The following is a 13,260-nucleotide window of genomic DNA, read 5'->3' as shown; positions in this document are numbered from 1 at the left end:
CTCTCTGGATGCCTGCTGCTTTCCAGCCCTCTGGAGGCACCTGGCCAACACCCAGGCTCCTCCGGTGGCAGGCGGGCAAAATCACCCTGCTTCTCAACAGAGCACTGCCGTGCCCCACAGGTGCCCACAGGCTTTGGCTCCCACACTTGTCCCAGGTCAGCACACACTCCCAGACCTGTGGGACATCCTTGCCCAGACCTGCAGCCAGGTCTGGTGGATTCAGAGTGGGATCAGGCATTCTGAGACCTAGCCCCAGTGCTAGCGGCCTAGGACCCCATTCCATGGCATTATTTAACGTCGCTGGGCCTTGAGGCCTGGCTGTGGCACCAGGCAATGCCAACAGGAGAGGAAGACGAGTGGAGTCGGATGCGGCAGAGTCGGGGCCACAGACTTCCAAGCAAAGGGAGCCGGCCAAGGACCCCAGCCTCTGTCAGGACAGCTGGGTGAGGCACCAAGGGCCTGAGTTGGGCAGAGCGGCAGCCTCTGCTGGCTTGGGGGACCAGGCTGCAAGGGAAGGTGAGCTGGGCCCAGAGTCCCAGACTGGGGACTAGAGAACCCCTCCCCCACCCTCCCAAGTCAAAACCACTCTGAAAGGGCAGTTTCTCAACTTTATTAGACTGGAGCTCCTCCCTGCCAGCCCCAGGGGCTGGTCCCTGGGCAAAGTGAGCAGGGTTGAGGTCAGGCAGGTTTGGCCCCTGGCCCCCGGCAGCTTGGGACAGCAGGGCCAAGGAAACAACAGGTGCAAAAGTCCAAATGCTGGCACTTCAGGTGTGGCTGGCGCCCAGCCAGGCCGCAGCGGGCGTATGGGGCACCAAGGTCCTCTTCTGGCGAAGGGTCCACCGAGGCAGCATTCCTTCCCAGGCAGCCACTAGGAACAGCTCGTGATTCTAGCCAGGAACTGCTGCGCCCACCACTCGTCCAGGTCGATGGGCTCGAAGTCTGTGGGCAGAGCAGAAGGCTGGGCAGTGACGCTGCCCCCCAGACAGGCAGGCATCTCTCCTCTCCGACCCCGCCAGCCCTTCACCTGGACTCCAAGCAGAGCAGGCACTGGGAAGAAGGGGTCTGGTGCAAGAGTCTCCTCCCCAACCCCCTGGGGCTATAACCTGGTAAGGGCCCAGGTCAGGATCAGAGGGGTGTGGGGCACTCCCTGGGGGGAACAGGGCAGGGAGGAAATTCCCCAGGGGACAGGGTTGGGGGCTCACTCTGAAGCCGGGGATTGGGGGTCCTCTCCACGTACTGCACGGGCCTCGGCCCACTCTCACCGGCTGGGCCACCATCCAGCTGCTGTTGCACCTGCTGCCAGGCTGTGGGGGTGGGGCAGTCAGGCTGAGCCAGGTCTCTGGCACCCCGCCTCCCACCCTAGGGCCTGGCGGTCACCCTGGACTCTAGCCCAGCACAGGGAACGGGCAGTCTGCTCAATGGTCACAAGACAAAAGGGCATAGAGCCAAGGAGAAGCGCAGGCAGTCTCTGCTACTGGGAGTCGGGCTGCGGTGGGAGGAGTGCCTGGGCCACACCCTTCTGGGCCCCCTCACTACCTTCGGACACAAAGCGGACGTTCTCCTCGTGGGCCAGCGTGTAGGTCTCCTGGGTCCCCTCGAGAGATGGGGATGTGGCAGGGGGCCGCCGGCCATTCACACGGTTGAACACGAGCCTTGGCCCGGAACTGCAGGAGCGGGAGAAGGACGTGGTCAGCGCCCATCCCAGGCCTGGGTGCTGCCTGGCACAACTCAGGAGCAGCCCTGGGCCACGACCACCATCCCCAGAGCAGGCCGGCCAAGGCACTTCCTGAACCAGAGCGGCTACCTGCAGCGGCTGGTGGCCCAGGCCTCTCTCCTGCAGGCCCCGAGCCACCAGCAGCGCAGCTCACACCTGCTGCCCTCAGCCCCCAGGGAGGTGAGTGACGGTTGGGCAGGGGGTCCACCAAGTGCCCCTCCGAGGATCATAACTGGTGCCCGTACTGCCATCTGCCTCCTGCACCCCTGGCGCGGACTGACCAGACCTCCAGCAGCCCCGGCTCTGGCTTGAGCCGTGACCAGGTTTCTGTCCAACCCCACCCACTGGGCACAGTCCTTGGCCACGTCCTGGCCCCACAGAAGCTTCTCCACCCAATGATGCCCCCCCCATGGAAGACCAGACCCAAACAAGAACAGGGCAGCCTTTGCCCCTCCCTCTCCCCAGCTGCCCCCAGGTCCCTGGGGTGATCACCAAGTACCAGGATGGGCAGTCCCTGAGTGGTAAGAGTGTAGCTGCAACCCCAGCCCACTCCCCACAGGCCCAAGACAGGGGCAATGCAGAATGAGATGGCCCCCCCATGGCATTGCACGCGATGTCCGGGGGGCCACTGGGCCTGTCTCTGCCAGGTGGGCCCAGGGCAGGGATGGGTCACCCCAGCCGGCGGCAGCTGGCCAAACCCTGCACACAGGAAGCCTGGGACGGGGGGCCGTGGAGGAAATGGGGCCCGCACCTACAGCAGGAGGTGGGAGCCGGGAGTCCTGGGCTGCGCCTGCCACTCCGCCAGGCACTCGCGGTCCCGGCCGGCCTGCTCGCCTTCCTGGGCTCAGGTGCCCCACCGCCGCTCTGGGTTCCTCCTCAGGTGAGAGGGGCACTAAAACAAAGAGGAGTGTCTTGAGGGGCGCAGGGTCCCGCCAGCCCCAGGGCCGGCAGGGTCTGGTGGCCGCAGAGAATCTTAACTGTGCAGGTGGAGGTGGGGGGGCAGGGGCTCCTCCCAGACCTGTGCTCTTCCTGCGTTTCCCCACAAACCAGAGCGAATAAGGAGGGTTTGTCCACTCGGAAAGCCCCCTTGCCTGCAACCACTCCCGCCCTGGAAGGGTGAAAACTCTCCAAAAAAGAGTGCCGCTGGGTATCAACATTAAAAAAGAGAAGGAATTGTAGGGCCAGAGGTGGTGGCCTCAGGGCTGAGATGGGGCCCCACCCACCATGCCCAAGAAGGTGTGGTTACATAAGGCAGCTGCTCTCTGGGGGAAAGGGCACCAGCTCCAGCGTGCGCCTGTGGACGGCGGCCAACCTGTACCCACTCTCAGGAACAGTGTCCACGGGTAGCCCCAGCCCACGGTGCCCGACACGGGCGTCCTCTCCTCTCACCCCTCCACCACCCGCCCGTCCAGCCCAGGAACTGGGGCTGGGAGGGAAGTGCTGTGACTGCCTGGTGGCAGCAGCAGGTCTAACAGCAGTCCTGATGGCAAAGCTCCGGCCCCAGCCAGCCTCCTGGACCTGTCCTTGCCGAGCCACAGGCCACGCCCCCTTCTCCCACGTGGACTCAGCCCAGGGTTCCTTCCTAGGGCGGTCCCTGCGCACCCAGCCCGCCCTTGGGGTCAGGTGATCACAGGGCCCCATTTTTATCTTCCATTTGACAGTGGACATTGTCTCAGTTCATCTTACTGTCCCACCACCACCAGGAGGGAGAACTTGGAGAAAAAAGTGGGGTATTACAGAGAGTGGCCCCCCAGGAATGTGCAAGGCAGGGCTGTGGGCACCACAGCTGCCAGAAGCCCCTAGCCCAGGGCTTGGGAAGGGGCCTCAGGAAGCAGGAGGAGGGTCGGCCCCCATGAGCCCCTCTGGCACACGCTCTGCCCTGCCCAGGGCTTCTGCACCCAGCGGGACAGGGAAGTCAAGCCCCCTCGGACTCCTGCCTGTCCCACCTGGCTGGCTGAGGCAGACTTTAGACACCCACACCAGGTTTGGCCTCCTGGGGGCTTTACAGGCTCCGGTGAGAACACTGAGACCCCTGCCCACTGAGGGCTCCTCTGGGGAGCACCCCTCGTCTCCCCGGACACACCCCCCGACCCTGCCACAGCCTTGCCCTTGCCCTCCCCGGCAGTGGGGCCTTGGGGTGGAAGGTGTGTCTCCCCAGGTGGGAGGGTGCTTCCTGCCTGGGTGGCCGTGTCTGGTAAGCACCTGTGGCTCGGTTTCCTCCCCTGGGAGTCAGGGTGGCCGTGAGCACCAAAGCTGATGCGAGCAGAGTGCCCAGCACAGCCTGGGTGCCAGGGAGCACTCAGGCCTCCCTCCCCTCCCTCCCCAGGGTGCACCTGTGGCCTAGGACGCTTCCTTCACTGGGATCCTGTCCAAGCATCGATGAGCCCCACCAGCAGGAAGCCCCCCACCTCCCGGAGGGGGAAGGCTGAGGGTGACCCAGCCACACACACCCCACCTTAGCTACTCTGAACTCCTGGCCACCCTGGGAGGGTGTTCATGCTCAGCGTGTAAAGCCCCCACGCCAGGTGGCACTCTCCAACGGAATCCCACCCCAAGCATGGCCACCAAGACTCATGTGCCCCCCCCCCCCCAGTGCCGGAGCCCAGCTGCCCGAGGGCCTGTGTGGGGTTAGAGCAAAGTCTACAAGCCTGGGAAACACATAACATAAAGAAAAGATTAAGGAATGGCTGAGTTGAGGAAGTAGGAGGCTCGGCCCTGGGGCGGTGCGTAACCTCTAGTTTACGCTCACGAGGAGGTCAAAGTGGTCAGGACTGAGCCTCCCGTGGTCTCAGGAGGGCACTTGGGCAGACCTGCTGCTGGGGAAAGTCAGAAGCCCCAGGCCCGGACGAGAGAGCGTCTGTCCGCTGGGGAGGAGGAGCTCAGCGCCCCGGGAAGTGCGGGCGGGAGGCGGGAGGGCGGTGGCCTGGCAGGGCCAGAGGGAGACGCAGGCACCTCTCCCCCACCGAGGTCGGCGACGACGGGGCCAGGAGACCTTGAGGGCCGGCGCTCCGGGCAGCTCTCCGCAAACCTTGACCCGGGTCCGCCCCAAAGGGGCGCGAGCACGCAGCCCAAGGTCGCGCGCGGCGCCTGCGATCCAGCTGGTCCGCGACTCCCGGCCCGAGGCCCGCGGGGGCCCCCCGCGGCCGGGCGGCTCCGCGCACACCGGGCCCCGCCAGGTGCGGCGGAAGAGCAGAGGGGAGCGCGCCCCCAGCGGCCCGGCGCACCCCGCCCCCTCGGCCCGCCCCGCCCCAAGCATGTGGCCGGGCCTGGCCAACCTTCCCCCAAGGTCACCCTCGCGGTGCCGCGGCGGCCGGGGTGCGGGGAGGGCCGGGCTCGCGCGGGGCCACGCGCGCCTCACCTCGACAGGGGCCAGGGTCCCGGCGGCTGCGCGAGGGGCTGCGCCTGCGGGGGCGGCGCGGGCTGCCGGCATTTCAGGAGCTCGCCGAGCCTGCTCTCCACCTGCTGCTGCGTGGGACCTGCGGGCACCGGAGGCCGCGTCAACCGCCGCCGCGCCCTGGGCGCGCGGACCCCGGCGCTCGCGGCGTCGCTCCCCGTCCCGCCCGGCCCACCTGTGCGGCGCTGCGCGACCAGCTTGCTGGGCCCCTTGGTGATGGTGTACATGGCGCGCCGCGCTCCCGCATGGAGGGCCGCTGCCCGCGCTCGCTCGGACGCACGCCCGCGGCCGGATCCGGCGCCCGCCGCCCGGGCTCGCACTTTACCGGCGGCCGGCGCCGCGGGGAGGGGGCGGGCCCGCTACACGCCCCCGGCCCTTAAAGGGCCCGCGCGCGTTCCGGCCGACCCGGGGGCATGCGGCGGAGGCGGCGCTTGGGCTCTTTGCGAAACTGGCCCTGGCGGGCGCCGCGAGGCAGGGGCGGAGCCGGCAGAAGCCACCGCGCCACCCCCACGCGGCCCAAGGCCAAGGTCGGCGAAGGGCCCTGGGGCCTGGGAAGGCTGTCTGCTGCCTGCGGCCAGGTAAGACAGTGGGCGGGGCTGTGACCCTAGGGCGAGGTGCCCGCCTGGTTGGGGAGCCCGCGGGCCCTACCTTTGACGGGCGCTGGGGGAGTTTCTGTGCTGGGGGGTGCTCGGCGCAGACGCTGGAAGCACGGATTTTCCAGTCAGATTTCAGTAGCTCCTGCCAAGGTGCCTGGAGAGGCCCGGGCCAGTGTGAGCGGTCACCCTTGGCTTGGGTCTTGAGACTGGGTCTCAGAAGAGAAAACGGGGCTCGTCCCCCTGGATTTGGGCAGAGACACGATGCCCTGGGGATCCCTTCCACCCGGAGGGCTGAAAGCCCTGGTTGCACTCAGGGTGCAAGGTGCACCCCCAGTGCCAGGGAGGGGCAGGCCCCTTACCACTCCAAGGGCAGGATGAGAGGAGGTGCGGGAGGCGGTCCCAGCTTGGCTGTCATCCCATGTCCAGGAACAGTTAACCCCACACTCCCAGGCAGCGGGTGGAGCGGTGGTTTCTGTCCAAGACCCTGCAGGATCGGTGCCCCAGAGACATCATGTGTGACCTGGGAGCTGCAGCCCCAGGAGCCAGGACTAAGCAGGGACAGGCAGTAACTCAGGGGCTCCCACCTCCCACTACTCTGTGCCTCTGGGTTCCTTCCTCCCAGCCCAAGCGCTGCTCAGAAACCAGGTCCCAGGAGACCCCTGCTCAGGGCTGTCCAGGACCCCATGCTAGCGGGTTTGAGCCTGGGGCTTGTGGGCATGGCCCCGAATTCAATCCTTGGCGTCCCCCACCTGAGGAGACAAGCACTGAGCTGAGAGGGCGCTGCCACCTGGGCCCCCAGGCCCACACTCAAAACACACATATTTGAGGAGGCTCAGTCTGTGCTGGGGTCAGGGCCTGGGGGTGTCCAGTGGCCACAGATTCTCCCAGGGGAGGCCAAGGGGCTCCCACCTAGGGACAAGGGCTGGAGCAATCCTTTCCTTCTGAATCTCTGGACAACAAGCAACATGCCCCGCATGGGGGGGCTCTTGGCAGGGGTCGGGAGGGGTGGCCAGCCCGAGGAACCACCCTCCCAACCCCACAGACGCCCTGCTGCTGCTCCTCCCTTCCAGGCCTGCCCTATGGGCCTACTTTGCTTGGGTACCCTCGGGGAGGCTTCTGATCCAGGGTGGCTGTCCCGCCCCTCACATGGCCCCTTGGCCCTGTGTCCTGTCCTGAGCGAGGCTGAAGGACACATTCCACCTCCTGCAAGGCTCGGCTAGGCCTGTGAGAAAGATTGAGGCCTGAGAGGACAGGGTGGCCAGGGGACAGCAATGGAAGGGGCTGCCCGGCCCCCAGACCAGCCACGTCCATAGAGCCCAGGCCTGAGCATGGGCCTGGGAAAGGCCCCTCACTGGCCAGGCTGACCCCTCACTGACTGCCCCCCTCCCCACCCGCTCCCGTCCCTCCCCACCAGACCAGAGCCGCAGGCCTTCAGGGCCAGCATGGCCCTGAGGTGTCTGTGCAGCCTGCAGCCTGGCCTAGCCTCTGCTAGTGGCCTTGCCTGTGACCACTCACACACGCTGGGGGCAGGACCAGGTGCTGGGGGCCTGAGGCCAGAGGGCACTGAGTTGGAGTGGGGGCAGGGGAGGAAGGCCCTGGTGAGGACCTGCACACCCCCAAGCTGGCAGCCCTCTGGGGGCCCTACAAGGAGCCCACCCCCAGCATTCGCTGCAGGCAGCAAAGATGAGGCAGACTTGATCAGAGCCCAGCAGCGCCTGAGCTTTGCATAAACCACTGGTGGTCAAGCCACACAGCCCAAACGTCCAGCCCCAACATGCCACGTCTGAGGTCAAAGGTTGGGTCCAGAAGCCTTCACAAGGGCTCCCAGGGCTGGGGGCAGTGGCTCACACCTGTAGTCCTAGCAGTTTGGGAGGCCTAGGTGGGAGGATCACCTGAGGCCAGGAGCTCGAGGCTGTAGTGACCTGTGATTGCACCACTGCCCTCCAGAGGGAGACACCGTTTCAAAAAAAAGAGGGGGCTCTGAGGGAGGAGCAGTGGGCACAGAAATGTCCTGACAGGCTGAAGGGCAGGGGCAGGTGAGGAGGCCCTGTGGTCCCCAAGGCAACATGGGCCAGAGGGTGCTGAGGGAGCCGAGACAGGTCTCCCAGGACGGGCTTCCCAGGCTGCCTGAGCACAGACGTGGCCGGGCCCCCAGCGAGGCCAGCATCCTACAGCCTTGGGAGGCCTGGTCAGGGCCCTGCGAGGTCAGGGTCTGGGTGGGCCCTCAGCTCAGCTGCAGAGGGGGTGGGGCACGGGGCCGGCTCTCCCAGTTGGGTGGGAACCCTGGCCAGCCCAGCACGGGGCGGGAGCTCCTGGTGACCTCAAGGCCTTCCCTGGACTGACTGAAGTCCCCAGAGGCAGTCTTCTGGAGCAGGCAGCCTCCCTTGCTGTCAGCATTGGGTCCCGACGGTGGGCAGCTGGACTGGAGGGGCCTCACCCAGCACTCAGGGTGAGAAAAGGCCTTCTCCTCACGGACCCAAGTCGTCCTAATGACCAAGTACTTTTTTTTTTCCTCTTAAAAAATCTCTAGGCCGGGCGCGGTGGCTCACGCCTGTTATCCTAGCTCTCTGGGAGGCCGAGGCGGGAGGATTGTTTGAGCTCAGGAGTTCGAGACCAGCCTGAGCAAGAGCGAGACCCCGTCTCTACTAAAATTAGAAAGAAATTAATTGGACAACTAAAAATACATAGAAAAAATTAGCCGAGCATGGTGGCACATGCCTGTAGTCCCAGCTACTGGGGAGGCTGAGGCAGGAGGATCACTTGAGCCCAGGAGTTTGAGGTTGCTGTGAGCTAGGATGACGCCACGGCACTCTAGCCCAGGCAACACAGTAAGACTCTGTCTCAAAAAAAAAAAAAAAAAAATCTCTAAGATACTAAAATTTTATGGAAGAGGTGAAAAAAGTTCAAATTTTCACTCATCCTCAATTGGTTTTTCAGATCTAAAATCCTTGCTCTGACCAACCGGGCCTTGATGATGGGTTTCTAGAAGGCTCAGGACTTCTGCCGATGGAGGGGCGACTAGCGGCCCCCAGGAAAAGGCTCTGGCTGGGTGCACTGGCATCGCCCACCCGGTTGCCTAGGGGTTGCTCGCCCTGTTCCCAAATCCAGGTATCACAGGTTGAATGGTGGCCCCAAATGGTCCCCCTGGAACCTCAGCATGTGACCTTACTTGGAATACGAGCCTTTGCAAATATAATTAGGGCAAGGAGTCTGCGATGAAAACCTCCTGGATTAGGGTGGCCCTAAATGCAGTGACTCTGTCATAAGAGAAAGGAGGTCTGGACACGACACAGCATGGGGGCGGGGTGGGGACACATGAAGACTGAGCGGAGACCCCGGCGACCAGGCACAGCCAGGAATCACCTGGAGCCACCGGAAGTTGGGAGAGGCAGGAAGGATCCTCCTGTAGGGTCTCTGGAGGAGGCTGACAGCTTTATTATGGAATTCTGTCTCCAGAACCCTGAAGAAATAAATGTGTTGTTTTAAGCCACCAAATTTTGGGGGTAATTTGTTAACAGCAGCCACAAGAAACTGACAACGGAGGAAAGCGGTGATGGGTGTGGGAACAGAAGGGGGCTTGGGAAAGGGAGCACGGGGACATCGGATCCCACTGGGGTTGGGGGTCCAGTGAACAGTGGGCACATGGGACTGGACCCTGGGAGAGAAGCTGTCCCCAGCTGTTGGCCCTGGATGTCATGGGGCCGGCCCTTTCCGGGGAGGGTGGTGGGCGGGGCTTGGCTCCCAGGCCCTGCCCTGAGGGAAGGTGACCTGCCCTCATTCCTTTGACATTGCCTAAGCACCTCCCCTAGGCCAGGTCCCAGGAAGCCAGGGGCAGGGGGTTCCTGCAGGTGGAAGTGCAACCACTGGCCGGTCCCTGCCAGAAGGAAGCGCCGAGGCCAGGGCCAGGAGGTGCTGCTGTGTCCCTCCACGGCACAAAGCCAGGACTCGAGGCTGTCCAGGCTTTGTTGATTTTACCATGTGGAGAAACACTCGCTTGGGAAGGTGGTTGGTGCCACAGTCCCTTCTACCTGGCGTAGAGTAAGTCTCTAAAAGGGGCGCCTAGAGCCAAATTCAGCCTCAGGAGAGGATACTTCTCGCCCTGACAATGATCCAGCCTCAACAGACTCAACCCCAGCTCCCCAGGGCCACCACCAGGAGTGGCAGGGTCTGTGGGACCCTTCTGGATATCACTTTTTCAGTATCCCGAGGGGGTCCTGGACCCCTGCCAGTGTCTGATGCACCTCCATGACTGTCCAGAAAGTGTGGGCTCATGCACGCTCACTGCAGCAAAGGCCACCACTCAGCCCCTCCCAGGCTCTGCGCTCAGTGAGTGCCCAGGGCAGGTGTTGACCTCCCCAGCATCCAACCCAGGGCAATGAAGTCTGGCAGGCAGGTGTCAAATACTGTTACACGTGACATCATCTGCTGGGCACTGTGGGCAGCTCCGTAAAGCAGTTCCGTACAAGAAGGGGAGCAGGGAGATCAATCTCCGGCCCCCTGCTCTGTGCCCACGGAACCCCAGGGGACACCTGGATGCTTAGAGCTCCCCGGAGGTGGGGTTGGAAGCGGGGATGTGCATCGAGGGAGACCTCACCTCCCCTCGACCTGGACACATGGAAAATGCTCTGGGGACAAACCAGGAGGAAGTCATTCCAAAGGTGACCCAGGTGAGGAAAGCTTGGGGCTTGGAAGTGGGAAAGCCGCAGCGCCCGGTCGGAGCCACCGAGACCCCTGGACTGCAACACCTGCTCGGCGGGGCCGCCCACGCCGGCCAACCCCAGGTCTGGCCCTCCCTGGTTACGCACAGCAACGCCGGGCGCCTGCCTCGGGCACCGCTCTTCACGGCGATCCCAGCCTCGAGTCCCGGTCGGCGCCAGAGTGACGTCGGGGCGGGTTCTCGTTCCTCAAACCCGCCCCGCAAAGGGGCTTCGCTGGTCCTGACCGCGGAGCGCGCCCCTCCAAGAGGGAGACCCCAAGCTGACAACCAGAGACGCACCCCGGGCGCACACAATCGCGGCTCCCCACTGGGTTTCAGGGGTCACCGACCCCGCAGGCTAGCCGTGGACCCCGAGCTGGCGCTGCTCGTCTCAGCGTCACGGAGAACCCCGCGCACCGCTGGGTGGCCCCCGCCCCGGCCCCTCCGCGGGAGCCTCCCCGCCCCGCCCCGCCCCGCCGGCCCGAACGTCCGCGTCCCTCGTCCCGCTCCTTCCCCTCGGGCGGAGGACGCCAGGGACACCCGCGAGAGTCCGCCCGCCCGCGCGCCGCGCCCGGTTCCCGCGGGCTTAGGACATGGTGACGCGGCCGCCACGGCAAGCTGGCGGCGCCGCTGGTGTAGTGGTATCATGCAAGATTCCCATTCTTGCGACCCGGGTTCGATTCCCGGGCGGCGCAGGCGACGTTTTGACTTTTGACGAACTCCCGCCCCTCTCTGGGGAGAGGAGAGACGACCCGGACACGGGAGGCCCCGGTCCTGGTGCGGCGCGAACGATACCAACGTTGCGGTAAGTGCTGCGAAAACGCCGGCTCGGCCGAGGGCGACCGGGAGCTGGACCCTTAAGGGCTCCAGAACCCGCAGCCCAGCCATCCACGCGGCTTCCGGCCCCTTGGCGGGCCGCGCGCAGCCTCCTGGGAGTTGTAGTCGCTCCAGCCGGCGACGCGGCCACCACGCCACAGCTCCCGACGTGCCCCGCGCCGGGCGGACGCCACAACTCCCGACGTGCCCCGCGCCAAGCCGGCGGCGGGGCGGATGGTGCCGCAACGATGCTGGTGGCGGCGGCCGCAGAGCGAAACAAGGAGCCCATCCTGAGCGTGCTGCGGCAGTACGTGGACCCGGCCCAGCGCGGCGTCCGTGTGCTCGAGGTGGCCTCGGGCTCCGGCCAGCACGCGGCCCACTTCGCGCAGGCCTTCCCCCACGCCGAGTGGCAGCCGTCCGACGTGGACCAGCGCTGCCTGGACAGGTGCGGCCGGGGCAGGCCGAGCCCGGAGAGCCGCCGTCCCTGTCCCGCTCCGCCTGCGGCCCTTCCCCGCACAGCCCTGGCTGGAAAGGGCGGCCGGGGTCTGCGAGCGGAACGGCGGGAGCCCGGGGCACCCGGGCAGGCCCCCGGGGTTGTGAAAGTGGGCGGGCTTCGGGATGCGGCCAAACTGGGCCCCACCGTGCGCTCCCCTCCCGCAGCATCCTGGCCACCACTCAAGCCCAGGGGTTGTCGAACGTGAAGGCCCCGCTGTACCTAGACGTGACCTGGCATTGGGAGCAGTGGGGCGGGATCCTGCCGCAGTCGCTGGACCTGCTGCTCTGCATCAACATGATGCACATCAGTCCCTTGAAGTGCACGGAGGTCTGTGGGGGGAGCCGGGCAAGGCCACTCTCTGCCATGCTGCGCCCCGCACCCTGCTGCACTAAGGGGGGAGCAGGGATGCCAGGTTCACCCCGTGTTCCAGTAGGGACTGGGGGAGGGGCCTCACTACTGTCCTGTCTTCCCTTCTCAGGGGCTTTTCAGAGCAGCGGGACACCTGCTCAAACCCAAGGCTCTGCTCATCACCTATGGAGTGAGTGGTCCTGCCAGAGAGAGGGCCTCCCCACAGTAGCCCCAGCTGTGCCCCCACCCCCCGCCTGGTTCCCACTGGCGTTGCTGCTATCCGGATTCCCTGCCTCCCTGCTCAGCCTGGCCCCTGTCTGAGCTCTGGCCAGCCACGGGCACAGCCTCCCTCTTCTTCAGGGACCCTCCTGTGGCTACCTGTCACCAATATTTGAACACTCCCAGGCCCTCCCCCTCCTTGTCACCTGCTAGTCTCTCTGTAGCCTCTTGGTTGTCCACCACCTGGGGGCAGGGAGGGGGCTATGTCCATTTCATTCTTTGGGCCCAGCCTACAAGTCTGTCCCAAGGCCCACTGGGGAATGGCTTACTGTCATCCAGTGGCTGTGTCCCCTGTCCCCACAGCCCTATGCTGTCGAAGGGAAGATCTCTCCCCAGAGCAACGTGGACTTTGACCTAACCCTCAGATGCAGGTCAGAGGTGGGTGGGAGGGGGCCTGGCTCTGAGGGCAGGTGGGCTGAGCACCCCCTCAGGCCATGACTCTATCTCCCTTTCTCCTGCAGGAACCCAGAGTGGGGGCTTCGGGACACAGCTTTCCTGGGGGACCTGGGCCAGGCCAGTGGTCTGCTCCTGGAGAGGATGGTAGGTGGGGAGGGCTGGGGGCCCAGGCAGCCTCCCTGTGGTCCAAGGGCCGCTCCTCCAGCAAAGCATTTCTCCAGGTGGACATGCCTGCTAACAACAAGTGCTTGATTTTCCGGAAAAAGTAACCCTTCTCCTTCATCCTGAATGCCTGCATCCCAGCCAAAGGCTCTGCCGGGCACAAACCCAGACCACCAGCCCCTGGGCCAGGCCTTAGGGACAACCAGCCCCACCCAGTCAGGGCTCTTGCTGCAGCCGATGGGCTGCCCAGGCCCAGCCTGCCTCAGAATAAAGTGTTTCTGCTGCCCTGTTGCTGGTGTCCACCATGCCACCTCCTGGGAGCACCTTGTGGGAGTGGGTGGGCAGGAGAGGTCGGGGCTTGGG

General features: G+C 65.1%; 2 protein-coding genes and 1 non-coding gene across 8 annotated transcripts; 2 read left to right on the top strand and 1 right to left on the bottom strand.

Annotated features, from left to right (window-relative positions):
- Nucleotides 1-596: 596 nt before the first annotated feature.
- Nucleotides 597-5,680, bottom strand: FAM195A (family with sequence similarity 195, member A). Of its 2 annotated transcripts, XR_001138110.1 has the most exons (6): nucleotides 5,284-5,680; nucleotides 5,073-5,190; nucleotides 2,466-2,606; nucleotides 1,537-1,664; nucleotides 1,203-1,304; nucleotides 597-939 (listed from the first exon to the last, which is right to left on the bottom strand). XR_001138110.1 is itself a non-coding variant. In XM_012659618.1 (5 exons), the coding sequence occupies exons 1-5, from the start codon at nucleotides 5,333-5,335 to the stop codon at nucleotides 869-871; spliced, it is 471 nt and encodes a 156-aa protein (XP_012515072.1). In that variant the 5' UTR covers nucleotides 5,336-5,679; the 3' UTR covers nucleotides 597-868. The 2 variants fall into 2 exon arrangements, 1 of the variants encoding a protein (XP_012515072.1); XM_012659618.1 differs by lacking the exon at nucleotides 2,466-2,606 and having other exon boundaries at nucleotides 5,284-5,679.
- A 5,344-nt stretch (nucleotides 5,681-11,024) lies between these two features.
- Nucleotides 11,025-11,095, top strand: TRNAG-CCC. Its single transcript has one exon. It is a non-coding gene; the product is annotated as a tRNA-Gly (tRNA).
- A 296-nt stretch (nucleotides 11,096-11,391) lies between these two features.
- Nucleotides 11,392-13,164, top strand: LOC105822602 (chromosome unknown open reading frame, human C16orf13). 5 transcript variants are annotated; one of them, XM_012659613.1, is made up of 6 exons: nucleotides 11,392-11,661; nucleotides 11,877-12,039; nucleotides 12,191-12,250; nucleotides 12,643-12,710; nucleotides 12,801-12,879; nucleotides 12,957-13,164. In XM_012659613.1, the coding sequence occupies exons 1-6, from the start codon at nucleotides 11,465-11,467 to the stop codon at nucleotides 13,002-13,004; spliced, it is 615 nt and encodes a 204-aa protein (XP_012515067.1). In that variant the 5' UTR covers nucleotides 11,392-11,464; the 3' UTR covers nucleotides 13,005-13,164. The 5 variants fall into 5 exon arrangements, with proteins under 5 accessions (XP_012515067.1, XP_012515068.1, XP_012515069.1 ...); XM_012659614.1 differs by having other exon boundaries at nucleotides 12,643-12,717; XM_012659615.1 differs by lacking the exon at nucleotides 12,191-12,250.
- Nucleotides 13,165-13,260: the final 96 nt, after the last annotated feature.

This window comes from Propithecus coquereli, unplaced genomic scaffold (genome assembly GCF_000956105.1).
Source record: "Propithecus coquereli isolate 6110/MARCELLA unplaced genomic scaffold, Pcoq_1.0 Scaffold621, whole genome shotgun sequence".
NCBI classification, from domain to species: domain Eukaryota; kingdom Metazoa; phylum Chordata; class Mammalia; order Primates; family Indriidae; genus Propithecus; species Propithecus coquereli.
This window is presented reverse-complemented; position numbering and strand designations above follow the sequence as displayed.